A 21,404-nucleotide genomic window follows, 5' to 3' on the forward strand; every position below is an offset into this window, starting at 1 on the left:
AAGGCTGGCTGGATTCTCTATACTATCCCTGCCCTTCTCATCTGTTCTGTGCAGGTCCACATGGTTACAGCTTAAAACAAACAAACAAAAAGCTCTCACATACAGAAACTGTAAAAAATTTCAGTTTATTAGGAACAGCTGGCTAAAACTAACAGTCCAGTGAAACTATCCTGCAAGAACTACCTGTAAAGGTTTAGTTTTTGCTGAACTGAGACGGGTGCTGAAACATTCATGTTTCGCAAGAATTCTGAAGACCACACTTTGAGGTGCTGTTGACCTGTGTTGCAGTTAACAGCTGTTTAGTTAATCTATCTGTATTTACCTGTTAACAAGTAAAGTGGAAACACGCTATAAATCAATGCTTAATTTTAAATGGAGTTGTACTGATATAGAGCTTTCCTAATGACACTTGTCTATACACACTTGTTGGTCATTTCGAAATCTAGAGGTGCACCTGTGGTGTGTGCAAAAACACACGCCACAGGTGCTCAAAATCATGCTCAAATCATGCACGATTCATTCAGTGCTCTTCCACGTGTGACCTGCTAAAAGACGCCTTGAAGGAGTTTTCAGTTGAGTCTGTATATGTCCCCTCAAATACAGGATTTTTTTTAATGACACTAAAATAGAATTAGATGTTTTGCAGCTGCAGTCTGGCCGCAGAGAGACCTTTGTTCTCACGTGCTGTCACATGATGATATTGGACCGTGAGATCCTGCGTTAGATATGTGGAGAGAGTTGCAGTGGTTTCAACATAACAGCACCATTGTGTGTTCGAAACGCAACTTGGAGCAAACCTGTTCAGAGTCGAGCCACATTTTGTCCTTTTCAAAACGTGAGCTTTTTCATATTCAGAAAACTGCATATTCACAAATCTGAAGGAAGTTTTGTCTGATCCTGACAAAAGCAATTTCTTCATAAAATTATAGCTTACTTTGCAAGCTGGACTGTCGCCTGGAATTGGTTAGCTTATAGTTAAAGATTAATGGCCTCTCAGTGAGTCAGCAAAAAGGCAGCCTAAGGGGAAAAAATCCAGTCATCGGTGAAAGAGGCTCGAGTGTCTTAAAAAGCAGCAAAAGAGGGGGGAAAATAAATAAATGTGAAGCAGAAAATCTGAGCTGTTTCAGAAATGCTCTCATAAAGTTAACATCATGTGATGTTAAGAGAGCAGGTCTGAAAGATGCTACTCTGACCTTTATTGTAAATACACAGCACCATGCTTAAAGTACATGTGCCTTCTGCTGTCACAGGGCAACACTTCCTTTAAAAAACGTGTGCAGTAGTGAGCTTTAGTCCACCCCTCCCACGCTGCTTTCAGGTTCCTCTCTTAATCTAGATAACCGTTGATTACACATTCAGCTTAAAAATGTAATTGGAAAATGCAAAAAGAGTAAAGTGTACATCGGTGTTCGAGTAAAAGATGAAATACTATGAAATCTTGGTTCTGTTTTATATAGCTGCTTTTTCTTCTTTACTAATATATCTTTCAAGCGCGCAAATGTACGATTTCAATTTAAAAAAAGACAAAACTATGGGGCTGATGAGAATGAAAGAAAGAAACAAGATGAGGAAACAAGCGTAACTGATTTAGAAGGAAGAGATATAAGGTGGAATAAGACCTTCCTTATTTGGTATTTGCCTTTCCTGTCTCTCTGGTCACGTCCTTCCCGTTCCGTCTGAGTCATCTTGTCCCTTTAAAATGCTGCGTTCAGGTACGCAATAAAGCAACCTGGGGATTCTAGATATTTCCAGCACGGGTGCACTGGTGTCTGTTTGGTAAAACTGTGTTGATTAAATGTTGTTAAAAGAAATGTTCACTTCTTTGTTAGATGTAAATTCATGGGAGAACTTTATGAATCAATGTCTGAACATTTGTGGCATCTAAAAGAGAAAGAATTGTCCATAAAACAGCATAATGTTTGGCACCTTTAATGTCCTCTTACTTCACATTATGCGGTACGACGCCACAAAGTACTCATAAGTTACTTTGAGTAGAGGCAACAGGTATATTACTGATTGGCCAATAATCTAGTTTGAGTATTATTGACACTTTTCTTCTTTTATAGAGACACAGTGCTGTTCCAAAGCTCTTCTACTGTAGCATTTTGCTTGTCACCATCTTGGTTTTTGGGAACCAGAATCGGCCCAGAGGAGAGACTGGTGGATCTGAAACTGAATATTAAGTAGGTCACATGTGGCAGAAACAAAAACAGACCACATGTATGTTAGTTACATTTAGCCTTGAATCAAACTTTCACTTAATAGTTGCTATTACATTAATGCATACCTTAAAACCAGGACCTAAAACCTGGGTAATGCAAGTAACTAGACTCGAGGAGTAAAAGTAGTTTTGACAATATGAAAAAATAATGGATGGTACAGAAAAAGGTGACTTCTTGGATTTCCTGTTAGTGCAACCAAATGCTGAACCGAATCCTTTCAGGTGACCTAAATAAATAAATAAGTAAAATAAAAGTTAGAATTAAAATGAATTAAAAAACAACACAGTACCACAGATAAGCTTTGCCATTGCCATATCCTGACTAAATGCCATGGGCTATATGCATTGTGCTGCACTGAAGACTAGCAATAAACCCATTCTGAGTGATTACTGGGGTAATAAATCAACTGAGAAGCAGGGTCACTTTGTCACACACTTCTCAACAAGTCACTTCTTGCTTTATGTCAACAACTATAAGGTCAGTGCAAGAAAAATCGAGCTAAACACTACTTAAACTGGACAATATATATAACTGTACTTAAACAGAAAATTTATGCAGATAGTTAATGCGTGAAAAAAATAATTAAAGTTACATTACTTTGCAAATGCAAAGCCAGAAGTTCCAAAAATACGTCAAACGGAAAAAGGCAAACAAGTTTAAAGGGTTAATACTTAGTCCGCCATGGTCAATAACAGCAGTGGTTACGCTCTACCAGTGATTTCATATTTAAAAACATGCTCAGCTTTTATTATTTATACTTGACCGCTTACAGGACAAAACAAGCCCACGTCCTGATAAATTCTTTTCCACCGATCATAAAGGCCATTATCGCCGCTCACGTGTATTTCGTGTGCTCCGACATGATTTCCAACTGTTACGAGGTGTTCTTAAACGCAGCGCCAGATCGCTGTCGGAACAAACGACCGCACATTCGCTGCCCCGTGAGTGGCGGAGGCGGAGGTTTGATCGTCGGGTGAACGGACCAATCCCGTGCGCCGGTGAGCTCCCGTGCCCCTCCCCCCTCCTCCGCAGCTCCGCCGCCTTCCCCCAGCTGCTGCGAGCGGACAGTACATTCCTCACACTTCGGCCGTCTACAGCTCAGGAACGGGACACTGAAACGAAACCAGCCGAAGACTTGACGGATTCATACCTCCCATGACACTTCCCAAGGGCACGTAAGGTTGGTTTTTCTGTCGTCTTTATGTCATTCTCTTAAATTGAACTCAAGTTTGCCCTTTAAACTTGGTTCAAATTGGATCTTAACGTTCCCGCTGAAGTACGGGAACCGTCACGGGGTTAAGGGGTGTTCTCGGGGGTCCTGAGCTAAATAAGTAGGGTAGAGTGACCATATGATCGTAGTTAGCGATTTAAAAAGACTGATTTTTGCTAACATGTTTGTTATCCGCGTATTTTACTTTGTTGAGGCTTCTACCGACATATTAAATTAGACCAAGCAGCTTTAATCTCTCCGACGAGGGTCAAACTCACCAAATGGGGCTTCGTGTGTCCTCTTTACTTTTGTAAAAGGATCAGAGAGAAAGTGATCCATGGCGCTACCCATCCCTGTATGGATGAGTAAAGTCTGTAAAGCCTGCTGGGGTGTCTAACAGTGAGTCATAGTTGGTAAAATGCGCTCTTTCAAATGTCTTAACTCAGGGGAGAAAAAAAATCGACTATGTAAAGGTGCATAATATATTCAATATCTGCAGCTTTATGTGTTTTCTCCTGATTTGAAAAGGCTCTGTGCCTAACAGTGTCTCTGAAACTAATCATGCTCGCTTGCTTTGTGCTCTTACATAAATTGAATGCAAGGTTTATTGCCATGCCGCCAGATCAGAGATCCCAGCCCTAAAAAAAAATAAAGAAAGAATAGACACACCATCTCAGCGACTGCTGTCAAAGGTTTGTGTCTCATTTTCTTTCACTTCAACAGGAGGAAATGCTCCGATTGGTGACTTTAAAAAAGACAAATGTTTAAGACCAACAGTCAGTTCAAGCTCTGGGAAACTAGCCTCTCTACCTAATTTAGTTTTGCAGAACTATTTGTTGTGTTTTGCCATGTAAATGTAACGCTTCATTACACGTTGTACCTTATTGCAACCTAACAAATGGGCTCTTTATCCCCTGATGCAGGCCAATGTTGGGTCGAGGTGTGAAGCGGAAGTGGAGCTGCTTGGAGGAGCTGGAGGCTGAGGTGGTCGCAGAAGCCACTATTACAGAGGAAAAGGAGCAGAGTGGAAAGGATGGCCAGGAAGACGAGGCCGGGCTTCTCATTGACCCGTCCAAATCGTTCATGAGCCACATGCAGCAGCGTCAGCGGGTGCTCGGCCTGTGCTTGGAGAAGCTCCAGCGTTATCAGGCCGGGATGGAGCTCAGCCTGCGCCGCTCCGTTCTGCTCATCAATACTCTCAGGCAGATTCAGGAGGAAATACGGAGTGACGGCGTGGGAACCTGCACCTCAGATTCACGTCTCAGCATCAGCGGCGTTCATACAGATGACTCCTGTCTACTCAGGGACGATTTCAGAGAGGACGTGCCTGTTACGTGCCCTGGGTGTGCCGAAGGAGATGGGGAAAGCCTGTCTCTGTCTCTCCCACTGTCCCCCGAATTCCCCTCTCAGGAGGCAATTGACTTCCCCGACCAGCAGAAATCTCTGCCCGCTGCAGCCATTAGTACTTTCAGCGATGCAGTAAATGCCATGGGCTACCTCAGCGACCTCGCCCTGGATGATATCTTTGAGGACATTGACACATCGATGTATGAGACTTCAGATCTGCCGTCGGCCTGGGCGGCAGGTTCTCTGTGGCCAGTCAGCGTGTCGCTATGGCCGGACGAGGACGTGAAATTACGTTCTTCCAGCCATTCCTCAACGGGGAGCCTCCAGTCTTGTCTCGTGGACCTGAATGACCTGGACCACATCATGGAGATCCTGGTAAAGTCCTGATCACCGAGATGAACTTCTGAACATTTCCTGTCTTTTTTTTAGGAGCTGCTTCGGCTGAATTAGGGCTGACAAACTCTTTCTGATGAACTCTGTCTTTTTTTCCCTTTTTCTTTTAACGGTCTATCTGATAGTTTGGGTGAAAAAATTTCTCAAGGTTGAGCCAGTTTAAGGTGGAATGAAACACTAATTCTAATATGCACATGCCTCTTATGAGGACCTAGTTATGCACCTATGCTTGTGCCTCAAGAGATATGAAATATTTATTATAACAGATGAAGAATAACATTCAGAGCATCTTATAAAGTTAGACATCCATGGTACAACTCTTTTGCACTGTTTTTAATAGTTATCAGTCCAAAACTGCTATTGACAGGAAAAGTGAAGATCGAAAACTTGACACGTCAGTCGAGCAAAAATGGAAAGAAATTATTTCTGTGTTTGTATTTTATTAAAATTTTTTTAGTATTTTTATTCTGGGGTTTTGGTTCTGTCAGAAAAGTAGCAATTGAAGAGCTAATTTATGACATTTTACTGGCAAACAAAACAAAAATGCAAAAAAAAGATGTACCTTTTATTTGTGTAACCAATCAATATTAATCAAAGAATTTTATTTTTAGCTGAAACTTGGTATATAACAATGCTACAATCAGAAATGCATTTTAGAAGGGACAGGAAGACCTGGAATCAAACCGGGCAGCGCTCTAGCTTTCCAGCTGGTTGTATTATGAGTAGGAGGTGAATAATCTCTACTAAGAGTAGATCAGACATGTTTAGACAAAGTTGGCACACCAAAAGTATATTGCAAAACTTGCAAGAGAAGTGTTGCAATGGGTGGTACTGGACATGAAAAACTGATGGCATACGGCAGTGTTTAAGGTGAATTTTCCTGGACGTGGATCCTCACGTTTCCAAGTATTTGTCACTTTGCTCTCCTGCTTCTGTAACTGCAGCAGTCGTCAGAAGAAACCTGAGCTGCCGTGCTTCGTGCGGTACTCTGACTGTTAGATCAGGTCTGGGTTGATTATTAATTGAAATCCCTTCAATTACTTAAGAGAGCGTGCTTCTGCCAGCCAGGAGAGCCCAGGCCCAAGTTTCTTTTTTCAGTTGTAGGACCGAGCAACTCCTGTTGATGAAAGTCTTTGTGGCCGTACAGCAGTCAGAGCATGGACTATCTAGCTATCTGTATATTTATTTCCTTAGTAGAAAGGAGAATGCAGCCGCTTGTGAGCACTATATTGAAGTTGTATAGAAAGTGTGTGTGTGTGTGTGCGCCGGGGTGGGGTGGGGGGTATAGAGAGGACATCTCAATGCTTCAGTATAGAAAGGGTAAATTGTTTTTCTTGTTGCCTTTTTATCTAATTTTATTTTTTATTTGTGAATGACAACTGAACAGCAAACCATATTACTGTTCTTTCTACATAGAGTCTATCGGTTAGGTGTGAGTGTAACTTATAATTAAGGTTCTTTCTAATCTCGGACTGTCAGTGTTGATGCACTTTGTGACACAAAATGGGACAAACAGTCAGCACCTGTATGACAAATAAGAGTTTTTCCTTCTTGGCAGCTTTTTTTTTCTTAGTATAGTAAATCCAACATGTCATTAACTCAGCATACAATATGTATTTTTAAATGGTAATGTAATCCCAGTCTGGTTCTGACTGAGGAGCCAATCACATCAAGTCAATGGTCAGGGCACCTTTGCCATGTCTCAGAGTTTAACCTGAAAACAGAAGCCTTTGTATTTTGATGGGTTTTTTGTTTATTTCAATTTTTACACGCAATGTGGGAGTTGAGCAGTTTTATACGCGTTTCTACCTGAAACCAATTTCCTGTCTAGTAGAAGAAATCCAGTGAGTGAAAGGTCACAGGGAATATGACGCCTGACCTTCGCTGTTTGTGGTTTACTCCTGTTCTACCTCCTGATGTCTGTCTGTCTGCCGGTTTACCTGGAACACTCCTGTTTTCACCCAGAGAGCCGTGTGTGTTTGTCGCTGATCGAAACGGTGTGGTTTATATCATTTTACTTGTGCTGAGAATCTAACGCTTTCCTGTCAGACCAAAGTGATCCGTCCTCATCTCCATCTCATTTCATGTTGACAACGTGCCTTACTACTGATTCTAATTTTCAACTGCACTGAGGTGTTGTGTCTGTGTGAGCTCGAGCTTCATTGATATTTTTTGTTTTTTGTTCTGTTTTTTGTAAACCAAAGGACTGCAGAAAGGTGTTACGTAAAGCACTCAGAAGCCACGGCTGTCATGGTTTCTTCCCTTTACTTGGCCTTTTTCTGTGCTCGCTGAACACTACAGGCATATGAGCTTAATGTATCCTGACGGGCTGACAGTGAACTAGCTGAGGAAGGAGGTGGCAGCCAGAGCCAGAAGGGGGAAAATAAGAGGAGGAGGAGGAGGAGGATGAGGACGTGGAGGAGGGTGGGAGGAAGCAGATTGCGTCACATGTTCAGTAGGAGGGGTTTGGAGCTTGTTTTGCCCAGACTAAGACTACAGACCAATCACATGAGATGTACGAGCAGCGCACTGCTGCTCCAACAACAACTTGTTTTTGCTCCTGATGCCTCTGCACAGACACAGTGTGAATTGGCTGTACTTCAGCCGGTGAAATAAAACCACTTTTCTGTTTTTTATAAAATAATTTTACATAATCTGTCTGACAGGATTGAATATAATAAGCAGGAGGTTGCAGTGTTATTTATAATTGTGTGAAAGCACAGAGTGTCAGTAGGTTTTGCAAAGCACAAAGTGTATGTTGTCAATGCTGAACATGAAAAACAACCCCCCTCCAATGTAACTGAAGGAAGACTTTGTTCAGTGAAAAGATGATCGTTCATAATGTATTGTATTTGTTTTTGGAATATTTTATAGATTTTATCCAACAATAAAGAGAAAATGCTCTAACTGCTTTGTGCGAGTCTTTTAATCTTTCATTACAAAACAACATGCAGACCTGACTGTGTCTTTGGCACAAAGACACAAACGTCACATCTCTATTACAAAAACTGAACATGAAGTATTTACTATACAGACATTCCTGCCGACCTCTGCACACCAACCACGTACACACAACAGGACATTACTCAATACGCAACTGACTGCATGTGGTCTGTGGACCTGCAGGAGTATTTTGTCTTGTGTGTTGCCTCCAAGGCAACAGTCCCTTTTGAGCTCAGCCAAAATCCTTCTAACCTTTAACTGCTTAACCTCAGTAATAGTATACATGTATAAGCTAAAGCATGTCAATGACACATCATGCAAAAGGGCATTGCAGCCTGGAAAGCAGGGCTGAGGGCAAAATTTCCTTCAGCCCATATATATATATATATATATATATATATATATATATATATATTTCCCAAACGTGTCTAGAGAGTTAAATGGAAGCCAACACTTCCCTCTGGTGGTCATTTGATAGAAAAGCAGATGTTTGTTTATGATGAGAATGACAATGCACATTCAAAAAGATTGGTCCTGCAGTGTTTGTTGGTGTTGTAATCAGGTCTTTCTGCAGCTTCATCACTAAAACTTGGTGTCATTTTCAGAAAGCCTGATCTGTCTATGAAGCCAGTACAGTAAGTATCAGTGTTTCTCACAGCAGGGGACTAAACTTCCTGTGAATCTCACTTAATTCACTGGCAACTCTCTTAGTCATGGAAATTCTGGACAGAGAGGTTTAATCTCACGTTTCACCTTTACCTCTGCAAATGCAGTGTAGATCTCTATAAAGCTGTATATGCAACATTACAGATCAATACTGGTGTAAAAAAAGGAAAACCTTTAAAGCCTTTTACTTATGTAAAAGCAGCAATATTATACCAGAAAAATATAATCAAAAGCACTGCTCTTCTCCTCTGCCTCCTTTTCCCCTCCCTCACCCTCAACTAGGTTGCGTGGAGGAAGAGCTCCTGTTAAAAAGGAGTTCTTCCTTCCCACTGTCGCAAAGTGCTATCAAATAGTGAATCAATGGGCTTCTCTATAATCTATAGCAGGGTCTTCACCTTACATTGTACAGATCCTTGAGAAGACTTCAAACATCAAAAGTTTTTCAATTTCAATTTTCAAAGAAAAATGAGTTACATTATTTTTATTAGGTATTTTCAAGAGAAGAAAAGCTAAAATTACTGGAACCGAAAAGTCTTACAAATGAGAAACAATTACACAGCCTGTCATTCCATTAAACCTGACTATGAGTACTTTACTATAAAGCGAGTTCTCAGCCTCCTTTGTTCCCTGTCAGAGAACCATCTTTTTGCTTGGGATCAAATATAATTACGCATCACTCCATGAAGTGCCCCTTTAATGGCTTGTTGATTTATTACTTTCGGTATTCATCTGTTTCCATATTAGTTGAACTATAACGATAGAAGACAACACATGGAAAAAAAGAAAAGCAACATATGTTCTATATATGGCAACAGACTCAAGCTTAATTTTAGCCTCTAGCCCTGGATGGATCGAAGGACAAAACGTCACGGCATACAAATGGATAAAACCCACGATGTGTCAGATTAAAATGCAACACAGTATGGATATTCTGCTACATTCTTCCCTCTCTCAGCAAAATTATGGGTTTGATCTCAGCCCAGGGGAGAAAGCAGTAGAGTAGATGTTGTGAGCGAGAGGCCTCTGGTGCAGGAATTCAGGGAGTGGCCACACACAAGGAGGAGCAACACGTGCACCACTGCACACAGCCACAGCCAATACTACCATTTTAACACACCAGAACTGCACATCCATCTATCTATCTATCTATCTATCTATCTATCTATCTATCTATCTATCTATCTATCTATCTATCTATCTATCTATCTATCTATCTATCTATCTATCTATCTATCTATCTATCTATCTGCCTGTCTGTCTGTCTGTCTGTCTGTCCACCAAACCAAAGATTTTGTGAAAGTATAACTGTGTATCTATGGCCCAGCAGAGTGCTGTGGTGTGTCAGTCTGGGTTTAATGTTTCTCTGCAGGCAGGCATCAGTCTGCTGCGGTGCAGTAAAGCCAGGCTTTGGCTCAGAAAGCCTCGGTGTACCAGGCTGACTCAGCACAAACACACATACACTTACACACATTTGCACAATAAACAGCCTGTTCTGCTACAAAACAATGGGATGGATCAAAGAGCGATGGGCAGATAGAGCCAGTAGCACTTCATAATTTATTTTCTTTTCTTTAATGCAAACCCCCCCCCCCAAAAAAATCAACAATTTATGTGAGGTATGAGGTGCACAGTGGGACTGCATCTACAGTCTTCTCTTTTATTCTCAGCACTTAAAATGCATAATGGAAAATGACTCAACCAGCAAAAGGCTGTAAGTTGTCCAAAAAGCTGTTAATGCTTGTATGTTAATTAGTTTTTACTATCAACACAGCAAAACAGTAAGCTAATAAATAATTATTATTCAGTGACATTCAGATATTTTTTCAGAAAGAATGTGGTGTCTAGCGGTACATTCCTCATATTGTAATTTTACAGACGTATTAGTCCTATATGTTTTCACTGACTGCACATGCTCACTCTAGCAGAATATTATTATGAAGCTAACTGACTGCTATTTTTACATCAAAGCTCATACATCAGATGATAACTTCAAAAGAAAACAGTTCTCTATTCTACTTTGTGAATTATACTTTGTATCTAATATGTGAAAAAAGCTTATTTTTCTCCAGGAGTCACATGGATCAGGACAATTTCAAATCATTTTATTTATACAGCACCAAATCACAACAACAGTCAAAGCGCTTTATATTGTAAGGTAAACCCTACAATAATACGTACATAGAAAAACTCAACAATTATATGACCCCTATGAGCAAGCACTTTGGTGACAGTGGCAAGGAAAAACTCCCCTTTAACAGGAAAAAGCCTCCAGCAGAACCAGGCTCAGGTTCAGACAATATAGTAAACATAAAAATGAAATTTAACTCTTTACAGAAGAAATGTAGGCTATCAGTTCTAAATGACATAAGCTGTGAAAAAAAAACCACATGTGCCTTGCATATAATTTGGCCCCAAAATTCTCATCAACCACACGTTCCCTCTGGGAATAAGTGAAATAACTAGCACGTATGCTGCATCAGTCCTCTGCACTCTTGTGCACCGTCACGTTCTGTTGCCTTCTCCTTGCTACACCACCGCACATGGTTATTCCCCTTACTCTTCCATCAGCAGACCACTCTTCCAGTTTTGGGGTTACACTTCCTCATGCTGCTGTGCCTACTGGGATCACTGGGACCGCCCACCTCTGCTCCAGTTGTTCCTGGTACTTCTCTATTTTCTTGTGCTCCTTCTAACTAATGTTGGTATTCCCTGGGATCTTCCTTGTCAACCACCACTATGTCTGGTTTGTTGGCCAGCAGCTGCTTGTTTGTCTGGAACTCTCTCATTGTGTCTCCCATTGGTACTTGGGACCTTCTAGTCCAGTGGTTCTTAACCTGGGTTCGATCGAACCCCAAGGGGTTCGGTGAGTCAGTCTCAGGGGTTCGGCAGAGCCTCCGCCTTGACATGCACGGCTCATTTTGTGCACCAGTAAAAAACATATCTATGTCTTGAATTTGAAAAAAAAAAATCATATTTTGCAGCGCATCTGCAACCGGAAGGTCGCCGGTTCGATCCCCGGGCTCTCTGTCCTGGTCATTGTGTCCTTGGGCAAGACACTTTACCCTACTGCCTACTGGTGTTGGCCAGAGGGGCCGATGGCGCGATATGGCAGCCTCGCTTCTGTCAGTCTGCCCCAGGGCAGCTGTGGCTACAACTGTAGCTGCCTCCACCAGTGTGTGAATGCGAGAGTGAATGAATAATGGAATTGTAAAGCGCTTTGGGTGCCTTGAAAAGCGCTGTATAAATCCAATCCATTATTATTATTATTATTATTACTTTGTACTGCATAGTCTCCGGGGCACCAACTTGGGTGCTGTTGGCTGTGGTAGACTCCTGTCTCTATGGATCTGGGGCTTACGGCCTGTTCTTGTGCTTTCATGATCAGAGTCTCTGTGCTGTCCTTTATAGCAACTTCCTATATCTGTTAAATGTACATCCCATGCAGGGGCTTGGTCATAATGATAATTCCTTAAGCTTCCGTGTTCCTGGAAGAGCTCATTTTGGTGGGAGGGGGGATCTGTTAATATTTTCTTGATAAATTTATTGTTTAAAGCATAAAATGCCAGGAAGCAGTGAAAACACTTTGTTTTGACTAATAAACATTGGTAAATCACGTAACTGAAAGCAAAACAGCTAACTCTTAAGAATGGATAATGGAAAATGGATAGTTCTTTTGTTTGCAAAGTGACTTAAACATCCATACACATATTCAAAGACACACAATATGCATGCTTACACATAACACTGCATATTCTTAAACATATTTTTTATTTTGCGTAGGAATGTGGGGGGTCGGAGTAAATAAGTGATTCGTGTGCTCTGCTTGAGCAATACTTGTTTAGATTCAGCCTTAGTGTTCAGCAGAAGGGACAGACCCAAGTAAGTAAAGTAGTTACACAGGCTGAAGACCAGCCTGCTAAAACTGTATCAAAAAGCTCTTTTATTCAGCTCTAAGGATGTAAAGTAGGTTTGTTAGTCAAAAAAAAATATTAGTACAATATTACTACAGCAATTGTTAGCAACTATTAACATTTAGCTACAAGCACCATTGTGCTTACAAAATCAGAGATGTGTGTTACATTGTTAAACCTATTAATAATTATCTTTAAGCAGTTTCAGAGAGTCGGTGCTGTTGAACTAACAACTACCTTTTTTCAATAAGACCTTGATTTGGCTCAATACTTAAAGGGATACAGATGCACATTACACATCTCTACTGCTCAGTCTAATCAGTGCAATACATTTCACTGAGCAGGAAATGAATTATTTCTTAATGCACACGACATGACTTCATTCTCCAAACACATAAAATCTTAACTGTGGAAAGAAACATGGTCAAACTCCTGCTGTGTCATGCATGATATGGATTGGTATGGCGGTGAAAAAAAGTCAGATGGTTTCCTTTAAGTATTGTTATTTTATAATATGGTTTGTAATTAATTAGCAAATATGATTTCTAGTATCTCAAAATATTATATATTGTCCTAATTTAGTATAATAATCAATGATTTAAAGTTCTATAATAGACTATTAGCCAAGTCAACTTTTTTATCTGCATCAAAGGTGAGCTGGCCACGACCATTTTATACAGATTTGCATTCTGAGAGCAGCATCTTAACTTTTCTAAAAGGAAAACAGTGACTGACATCTTTTTACTTGCCATTACCTCTGCAGGCGATTTGAAAAGGTTAAGCATTTTATGCCGTTATTGTTGACTGCATTCAGGTTTTATTGACAAAGAAAGCTAGACAGGTGCACAGAAAATGGTCCAAATAACTCTTTAACAGCCCCGCAAAGGGTGTAATGACTTCATTTTAATGAGTATAGTCTGAAAAATACTCAACCTGCAGTCACTTTTGTCACCATCTCTCACGTGCCTACTTTATGTTGGTCGGTGACACATGCTGGTAAAAACCCCAAACATCTGTTATATGAATGTGTCTCATCTGCATGCGACCACTGGCAGACATGGGTAATAGCTTCTACTCTGCCTTTAATTACCCACATTTATAATTCATTTGCAGCTAATTAAATTGAACTGAGTAGCGAGTAGCAGGCATGCATGCAGCACAGTGTCACTCTTGTTCATAGACTTTGGTTGATTTCCAGTCAAGACCTTCTATCTTCATCATCATTACTGTCATCATGTGAAAACCATATAACTTGATTCTTATGGATTCTTATGTTGTAAATTTGAGAAATCCTACAGCTGTTGGTTTAATTAAAATTAAAATATCTTAAGTTAAGTGGAAAACAAGTCAATTTAGAGCAAATAATCAAATAAGTGAGTCGCTGACTGAAAGAACATTAACTGGAAACTATTTAATTAACCCTTGAAAATACATCTTCAAACAAAATTACCCCAAATTTGCTTGATAATTTGAATTTTATTTTATTATTTTATAATTAAAAATGAAATAAAACAGCTGACTTGTGAGTTTGTAGTCTTGTAATCATGTTTGAACCTCAGGGCTTTCATGTTGTAGCAACAGTATTGATCAGGGCTTAAAGTAGTTTATGTTGGTTTATATTAACTAACCTCAAAGGACTTCTGTCTGTGCTATTAACACAAAACTAATGAGATCTTATACTTAGACGGTGGTAACAGTATGTCAAGTTTAATTTACTTCATTGTGAGTGTAAGTCCTACATTTAAAAAAAAAGAAAAGTAAAACATAATTATACTTAATGACACAACTCTTAAAAAATCTAAATGTACACAATATCCAGTTGTTACAACCAATACAGTTAGTAGAGACAAAAACCCATGGGGTCAAATTTGACCCCATGGTTTCCCTAGTAAACCAATGGGGTCGGATCTGACCCCATTGGTTCTCCAGGGTTAAATGTAAAATAAGTATAAGTATAATCACCTACAATTAACGTAAATAGTTGGGTAAATGTAAAACATCATAAACTGAAAATCCAACAATAAAGCTGTATTTCTTGATTTTTGTTTGTCGAAATGTAAATACTTTCTGGCAGGAGTCTTAGTGACTGACCGGGTCACTAACTTCTCCTTATTTCCTGCTTTTCAATTAGCTGGTCCACATGGTCTGAGGTCAAAACCTTTCCAAAAATGCCCTGTTACAAATCACCACAATCTGTGCTCTGTCTTACAGTCAGTATGTACTGGTAGTCTAGAAAAACAACATACCAGCAGCTAATTTGTTTCCCCGTGAAAAATGAATGGGGGTCTATTTATTGGGACGATACCCTTTCAAATGAATTTCTACTTAAACACGAAAGGTCATGTTGCATCTTGGGCCTATGCTTGAATCAGCGCACTGTCCAGAGGACCTTGGCGAATAAGCAAACAAAGCGGAGTTTATCCTTCAGGGACATGAGGTTTGTAGACACATTCACATTGGTCTTCATCTGGAAAGAAGTCAAAAGTGAGGCATTACCAAGCGGGTCACAAGATTTCCGCTGTCACATACGGATACACTTGTTTCATCTCAGACTGGTCACCTGATTAGGTTTTAATGTTTTCCTGTTTTTGAATTTCTGTGACCATTTAGTGAGTCGCTTTATTCATGTCACATTTGAAACCTTATGTATGTGTGTAAATGGATTTAAACCACATTTAAAAAAGAAAGTGGAGGAACGTTTCTTGAACAATGCATTTCAAAGGTACAGGTGCAAATAAAGGACAACGGGATGAAAACATCTGGAAAACTATTAGTCAATCAACAAACTAAAAGCAAACAAACTACTACATGTGATGCTGGCTTTCTCTGGTATCATCAGGTCTGCATTTCACACTAGCAACATGTTCTTCTATGGGAACTGAAATGCACTCAGTTTTTCACAAAATTGCTCATTAATTGCATCAAATCCATAAGCACAGCTTCAAAACAAGAATTTGGCGTCTTGAATGTGTCATGAGCCCAACAGAATGTGCTATTTTTATTTGTTTTAAATGTTTAAGATTCTAAAGTTGTTACATTTTCAACATTATCACTTGAGTTTACTTGGAAATACTCTTTTAACTTGCACTTTAAAGCAGCTACAGTCATCAGCATATTAAGCTTATACTATACAAACAAATTTTGGGCCACTGTAACAAGGGCGGCTTTTTACGGCAGGATTTACAGTGAGGCATTTATTTGCACATATAACTCTACAGCTATGACAACGACTCGCATGTCAAGCCTTCTCACAGCACAAACAATCACTCCTTCTAATGACAATTGGCAGCCTTAAATACTCTCAGCTGTTAAGGACTAACCCATTATTTTACTGTCAGGTCAGTTCACCAAATTCTAACCTTCCACCAACATTCTACAACACACCATTTTATTAAATAAATATATACATACATTTGACCATTTTCATATGATTAAATATTTTACATTTAAACTTACACCTTAACAATTATTTTAAAAACACCAACAACCCCATTCACAGAGATTCCCCCACACCCCTTAACCCGTGGTTCTCCTGGAACCTTTAAATGGTGTCTGGATCCCTGGGGGGAAGCATTTGCCCAAACACCCTGGAGAGGGCACAGAAACAACAGGTGAGTAATCACATTTCAACGGCCACTTCTTTGCACCACCTTTACCTCTCGACTTTGCACACTTTCTCCCTAATGGTAAACCTTATTTGCTCCCAGTAACAATTCTTTCCTCCTCTCAGATGACCACCACATTTCTTGATGAGGAGCACCTGTGCAGGAACTGGAACAAAAGGCTACTTCCTAATTATTAAAATACTCAATAAATATGCAATAAACAATTAAACCTCTAGTGTGCAAATATTATTGATGTGCAAATCTATGCTTAAAGTGCAATGCTAAATAATTGCTAGTTAAAGTGCTTTTAATAAAGTGCAAAGGTGCTCCTAAAGTGCTGTACAAGTTATAATACAAATAATAGTAGGTAAGGGAGTCCTCTTCCTTACATCACCTGCACATTACACCTGTGGGATCTGATTGGCCATGGAAACCCACACTATGAAGCTCCTGGTGCAGAGTTTTTGTGCTGAAGTTAATGTCAGAGGACGTTTGGAGCTATGGTGTCAGAAGAGCATTGGTGACTCTGCCCACTATGCGCCTCAGCACTCGGTGACCCTGCTCTGTAACTTTACGTGATCTGTCACTTTGTGGCTCAGTTGCTGTGGTTCCTAAACACTTTAACATTCAGTAACACTACTTCAGTAAAACTTCTTATAAACACTCATCATATGTCTTTTTTTTTTTTTTTACAACTTACGTATTTTTTTTTTTGTAAAATATAAAATACAGTAGTTACATTATGTGATTGACCAGTAGCACCTAGACTGCTTATAGGTGTCAATGTGTCTCTCTACGTTTGAGTGATATCATGTCAGAGTGCATCTCTTGTTAAAATGCAAGTTCCAGCTCTAACCACGACCTTCTAAAGGATAAGCAGGTGTTTATGTACGGATGACTACAAAATAAACCATGGAACTGCAGATTTATATTTCATTTTTGTCATTTGTTAATAAGGACTGCCAGTTTAGAGAAGTGCCAGTAAATGTAATTTGTTTTGCTTTTTTAAATGTATTTTTGCTGACCTACAGCTTCAGGCTGTTTACATAAAATCAATACTGAGTGTGAATGCTGAAGAGATTTCCAATAAAGTTGAATACTACAATCTGAGTGGTTCATCAGGTAGAGGTACCTGCAGTTTGCCTGAACAGACAGTTAAACTGTACAGTGCGTAACAAATTTATTAGACTATAATCCAATAAAGCCACAGCTGAGCAAATTAGCAGCACTGATAATTAGCAAAACCATGTTTATGCTTCTGTAATTATTAGTCCAGCAGCATGCATAAGGACTAAAATATATTCAGTGCTAAAGTATAACCCTTGTTGTCATGCACATATTTTAATAATAATAATGATGATAGTCATCATCATTATTATTATCTGTTAAAATTCCAAATGACATTTACTTGCAGTCTTGAACAGGAAAAATAGTTTTAGTGGTCGGACGTTATGGTTGATTAATTTATGACTAATTTATCGTTCCGTCTTTTGCTGCTAAAACCTGCCTGTCCTGTTGACCCCTAAAGATGTGCTGTGGTATCAACACCAAGATGCTAGCAACAGATCCTTTAAGTCCTGTAAGTTGTGAGATGAGCCTCCATGGATCAGACTTGTTTGTCCAGCACGTCCCACAGATGCTTGCTTGGACTGAGATTTGGGGAATTCGGAGACCAAGTCAACACCGTGATTCATCAGACCAGACAATGGTCTGATCCCCTTATATTGGGAGTCAGCTGAAAAAAATGCAACACAAAAAATCAGCTGGACCAGGAATCAATGAATCCCCTTGTACATTATAATGTTATGCTTAAAATAAGAATTGGGATGAATTGTAAAGGTGATTACCTGATGTGTTATGTAAACAATGACATGGTCTGACTCTCATCTTTATGTCTCATGTAGCATACTTGAGACGTATACTAATACATATCTAGAAAATAGACAATAATCCTGAATGTGGGGGCTCATTTTCTTGGAAATGACAAAGAAGACTGCAGCTGTTTAGCTTGTGGTGAAGTTGTTTTTTTCATCTTCTCTGCAACCAGAAATTGATTTAGGTTTGGAAATGTTTTTTTGAACGTGAGCCAAAGCTAAATGCTGTGTCATTTTGGCTGCTCATAGCCAAGAACACAGAAAAGAGATGCAGAAAGATTATTCCTCTGTCTGAACTTGCCCTGACTCAACTGTAGATTCAGATTTAAAGAAGAAAAAAAGATAAAATGATGAAATAAAACGAAACCTAAGCTACAATCAGGAAAGGGGAACTGTATCAGATACTTCCCTATTAAATTAGTTTTAGTGACCAGTGCTAAGTGGGATAAATTAATGGCAATTATTGTTGCTCAATCGATTCATTGCCATGTGAAGTAAATGCATTCAAAGTGAGCAAAGATTAAGTCTGCACCTAAAAATATTTGTCCTGATACCTGATATCTTTGTTCCTTTGCTGGAGGAGACATGCCTATCCAGACGTGTAGACACTGGAAGCATGATCTGGAAATATTTCTGCAGTCTTCGTTTTCTACTTGTTTTTTCAAACTATTCCCTTTCAGCTATTTTGCACATATGTAAAGCTGAGTTCTTTGGCAATGCACATGAAAAATCACATATCTGACACAGGACCCGGACAACCTAAGAAACCTGATACCTGCACTGCCAGTCACACAATAGTGCTGCCTTGCATTTCTGTAATATCGATCTGACTGCTTGTTCCAACAAGGCTAATGCACCACTACCTTCACTCTCAGGTCCAAATGTCGCTTAGTGTTGACGATCAAGCACAAAAGCACCCAAGCAAGGGGTAAAAGCAGAAGTCCTTTGGTCATATTTGTATGATACTGGCCAGCAGGCCGGTGAAACGTCCAAAGAGTCCTCATAAAAACCTGATGCTGACACAGGGGATGTGTGCAAATTGAGGGATGTCAACCTCTGACGCACTACCTGGGAAAATATATGACCACATTAGCAACAACCTCCTTCTCCTAAGGGTAAAGGTTTCTGGACAGCAGCCATGTCTTAATTGCCTCGTTTTAAAAAGCTCTTAACCTGTGTCTTCTACTGATGTAATATCTCAATCTCAGTCACAAAAGGGGCTCCTGTTTTCACCTGAATTCACATGTTCAGTTTATATCAGGGTGCGACTTTGTGCTCTAATGGTTAACTGAACATCAGTCCTATGCTACAACCCCTCCCCAAAACAATGCAACACTAGCAAAAAACCAGGAAGTGTTTCTGCTATCTGATTTGTTCTATACAGTGGATAAGTGACATTAAATAACATCTTCATTATTTATAAATCTGGTGATTGTTTTCCAAATTTAATGACACAAGATGGTATGAAATAGTGATAATGCCAAACTTTCCTTCAGCCTAAGGTGATTTATTACAACCTGCTATGAGCCACCAATCCAGTGCTTCTATTAGAAGTAACATTTTTCACCTCAAAAAATGCATTATACCAGCGATAAAAATGCACCTACCCCCCCCCCCCCCCCCCCCCACACACACACACACACACACACAGAATATAGACACTGATGTTGTTCAGATATGCCTGCTTAAGAATGTCACATGTATTTGTAATTGCATATTGATGAATGATTGCTTGCTGACAATAAAAAGGGCTGTAGCGAAGGAATCAGTCAAAGTTGGCTAAGTACAGGTGAAGGCCTGGGCTGACTTCCCTCACGAGCCACAAAGACAAAGAGCTCTGTCTTGTCTTGTTTTGTCGTGCAGTTATTGAGTGTCTTGTGTTCCAGCGGGGTTTGTGCCTAGATAAACCCAACAATTTTCCTTCCTAATTTATGTAATTCTCATGCTTTTGCACTGTCATCCTTATAATTAATAATATGACAAATGATAAAGGGGGGCTTTATATTTCCAGAGCTCACATTTTTCAATCTTGAAACATTCTAGAAACATCAATCAGAGGATGCTCAAAGTCCTCCAAGAACAAGTTTTACATTGGTAGTTATTTTGAAGCATGAATCTCATTAGGTGTAATTCCAGTAGTCACCAGGACATAAGCGCTGCATGTATAGCATCACCAGTCTGATAAGAACTGGTTCAAAGGTTTTCCAGTTTGGCTCAAGATAAGGTTTTAAAAAGGATTTACTCCTTTCACTCTGCTTTTGTTTCCATGCATTTCAATTCCAGATTCTTAGAGCCACATCTCATTCCTATCATTTCTGGAATGTGTGCTTAGTTATTATTATAAGTTGACTAGGGACTCAATGTTGTACAAAAATAAAATACAGAAAAGGTCTTGAGCCAATCCTTATTTATTTTCTAGAAAAATGGGAAACAGATGCAGCAGTTTATTGAAACGTGAAAATATACATGCAAGTACAGTATGAAAGGCAAAAACAGAGTTTGTGAAATTCTAACGATCATGAAAGTGAATATTTGGTATGAGCAGCTTTATTATTAGGCAGCATTTCTTCTCATTTTCTTTTCAGCATGATTCTTTTTTGCATTCATGATTTCATAAATTTTGACAAGATCCCAACACCAAAATTTAAAATTTGGATTTATCACTCCATAAGACCCGTTGTCACTGATTTTCAGTGATTTACAGTTCTTGTATAATTTTGCATACCTTAGCCTTTTCTCACTGTTTCCCTTCCTTTCATTTCTGATGAGGCTTTAGTAAACAGTAGCTGGATCAACTACAGGTTCAGATGCATCTCTAAGGTCCTGTGTCAGTGCTTTCCTGGATTTCTTTCCTTATATTGTTTTTCTAGGTGTCCTCCGTTTTTCTAGATTCCTCCGTTTTTTTAAGGACACACTGCACATAATGCCAAGATATGCCAAGTTTCCAGCTAATAGCTTTTTGGGAAAACTGTGTTACCTTTGATATCCTTCACAGATTCTACTAAAGAAATGGGAACAAATTGTGTTTTTATGACAGGCTGCAAGTAACAAAGTGTTTAAAGATACAATTTAAAATTGGTTCTTTGCTAAGTTGTCTGGCTAAAGGAGTGAGCCAGACAACAAGGAGTGCCATTAGGTGCCAGTTTTTATGCTCGAATGACTCATGGGTCAGTGCTAAGTGGCTTAATAAAAAAAATCCCCAAAACATTAATCTGAAAATAGTCAGTTACAAA

At 39.5% G+C, this 21,404-nt stretch overlaps 1 protein-coding gene across 1 annotated transcript; it reads left to right on the forward strand.

Moving 5' to 3' along the window:
• Window positions 1-3,274: 3,274 nt before the first annotated feature.
• On the forward strand, window positions 3,275-8,079 carry LOC146366339 (SERTA domain-containing protein 2-like). The gene is made up of 2 exons (XM_084915436.1): window positions 3,275-3,402; window positions 4,356-8,079. Exon 2 carries the CDS (start codon window positions 4,360-4,362, stop codon window positions 5,164-5,166), a length of 807 nt encoding a protein of 268 aa, XP_084771562.1. The 5' UTR covers window positions 3,275-3,402; window positions 4,356-4,359; the 3' UTR covers window positions 5,167-8,079.
• Window positions 8,080-21,404: the final 13,325 nt, after the last annotated feature.

The sequence above is a fragment of the Perissodus microlepis genome, chromosome 19 (genome assembly GCF_051167445.1).
Source record: "Perissodus microlepis isolate ML-2025 ecotype Zambia chromosome 19, ASM5116744v1, whole genome shotgun sequence".
Taxonomy (NCBI): Eukaryota; Metazoa; Chordata; class Actinopteri; order Cichliformes; family Cichlidae; genus Perissodus; species Perissodus microlepis.

Coding starts and splice junctions, on each gene's coding strand:
- LOC146366339 (XM_084915436.1), top strand. CDS start 4,360: ATGTTGGGTCGAGGTGTGAAGCGGAAGTGGAGCTGCTTGGAGGAGCTG.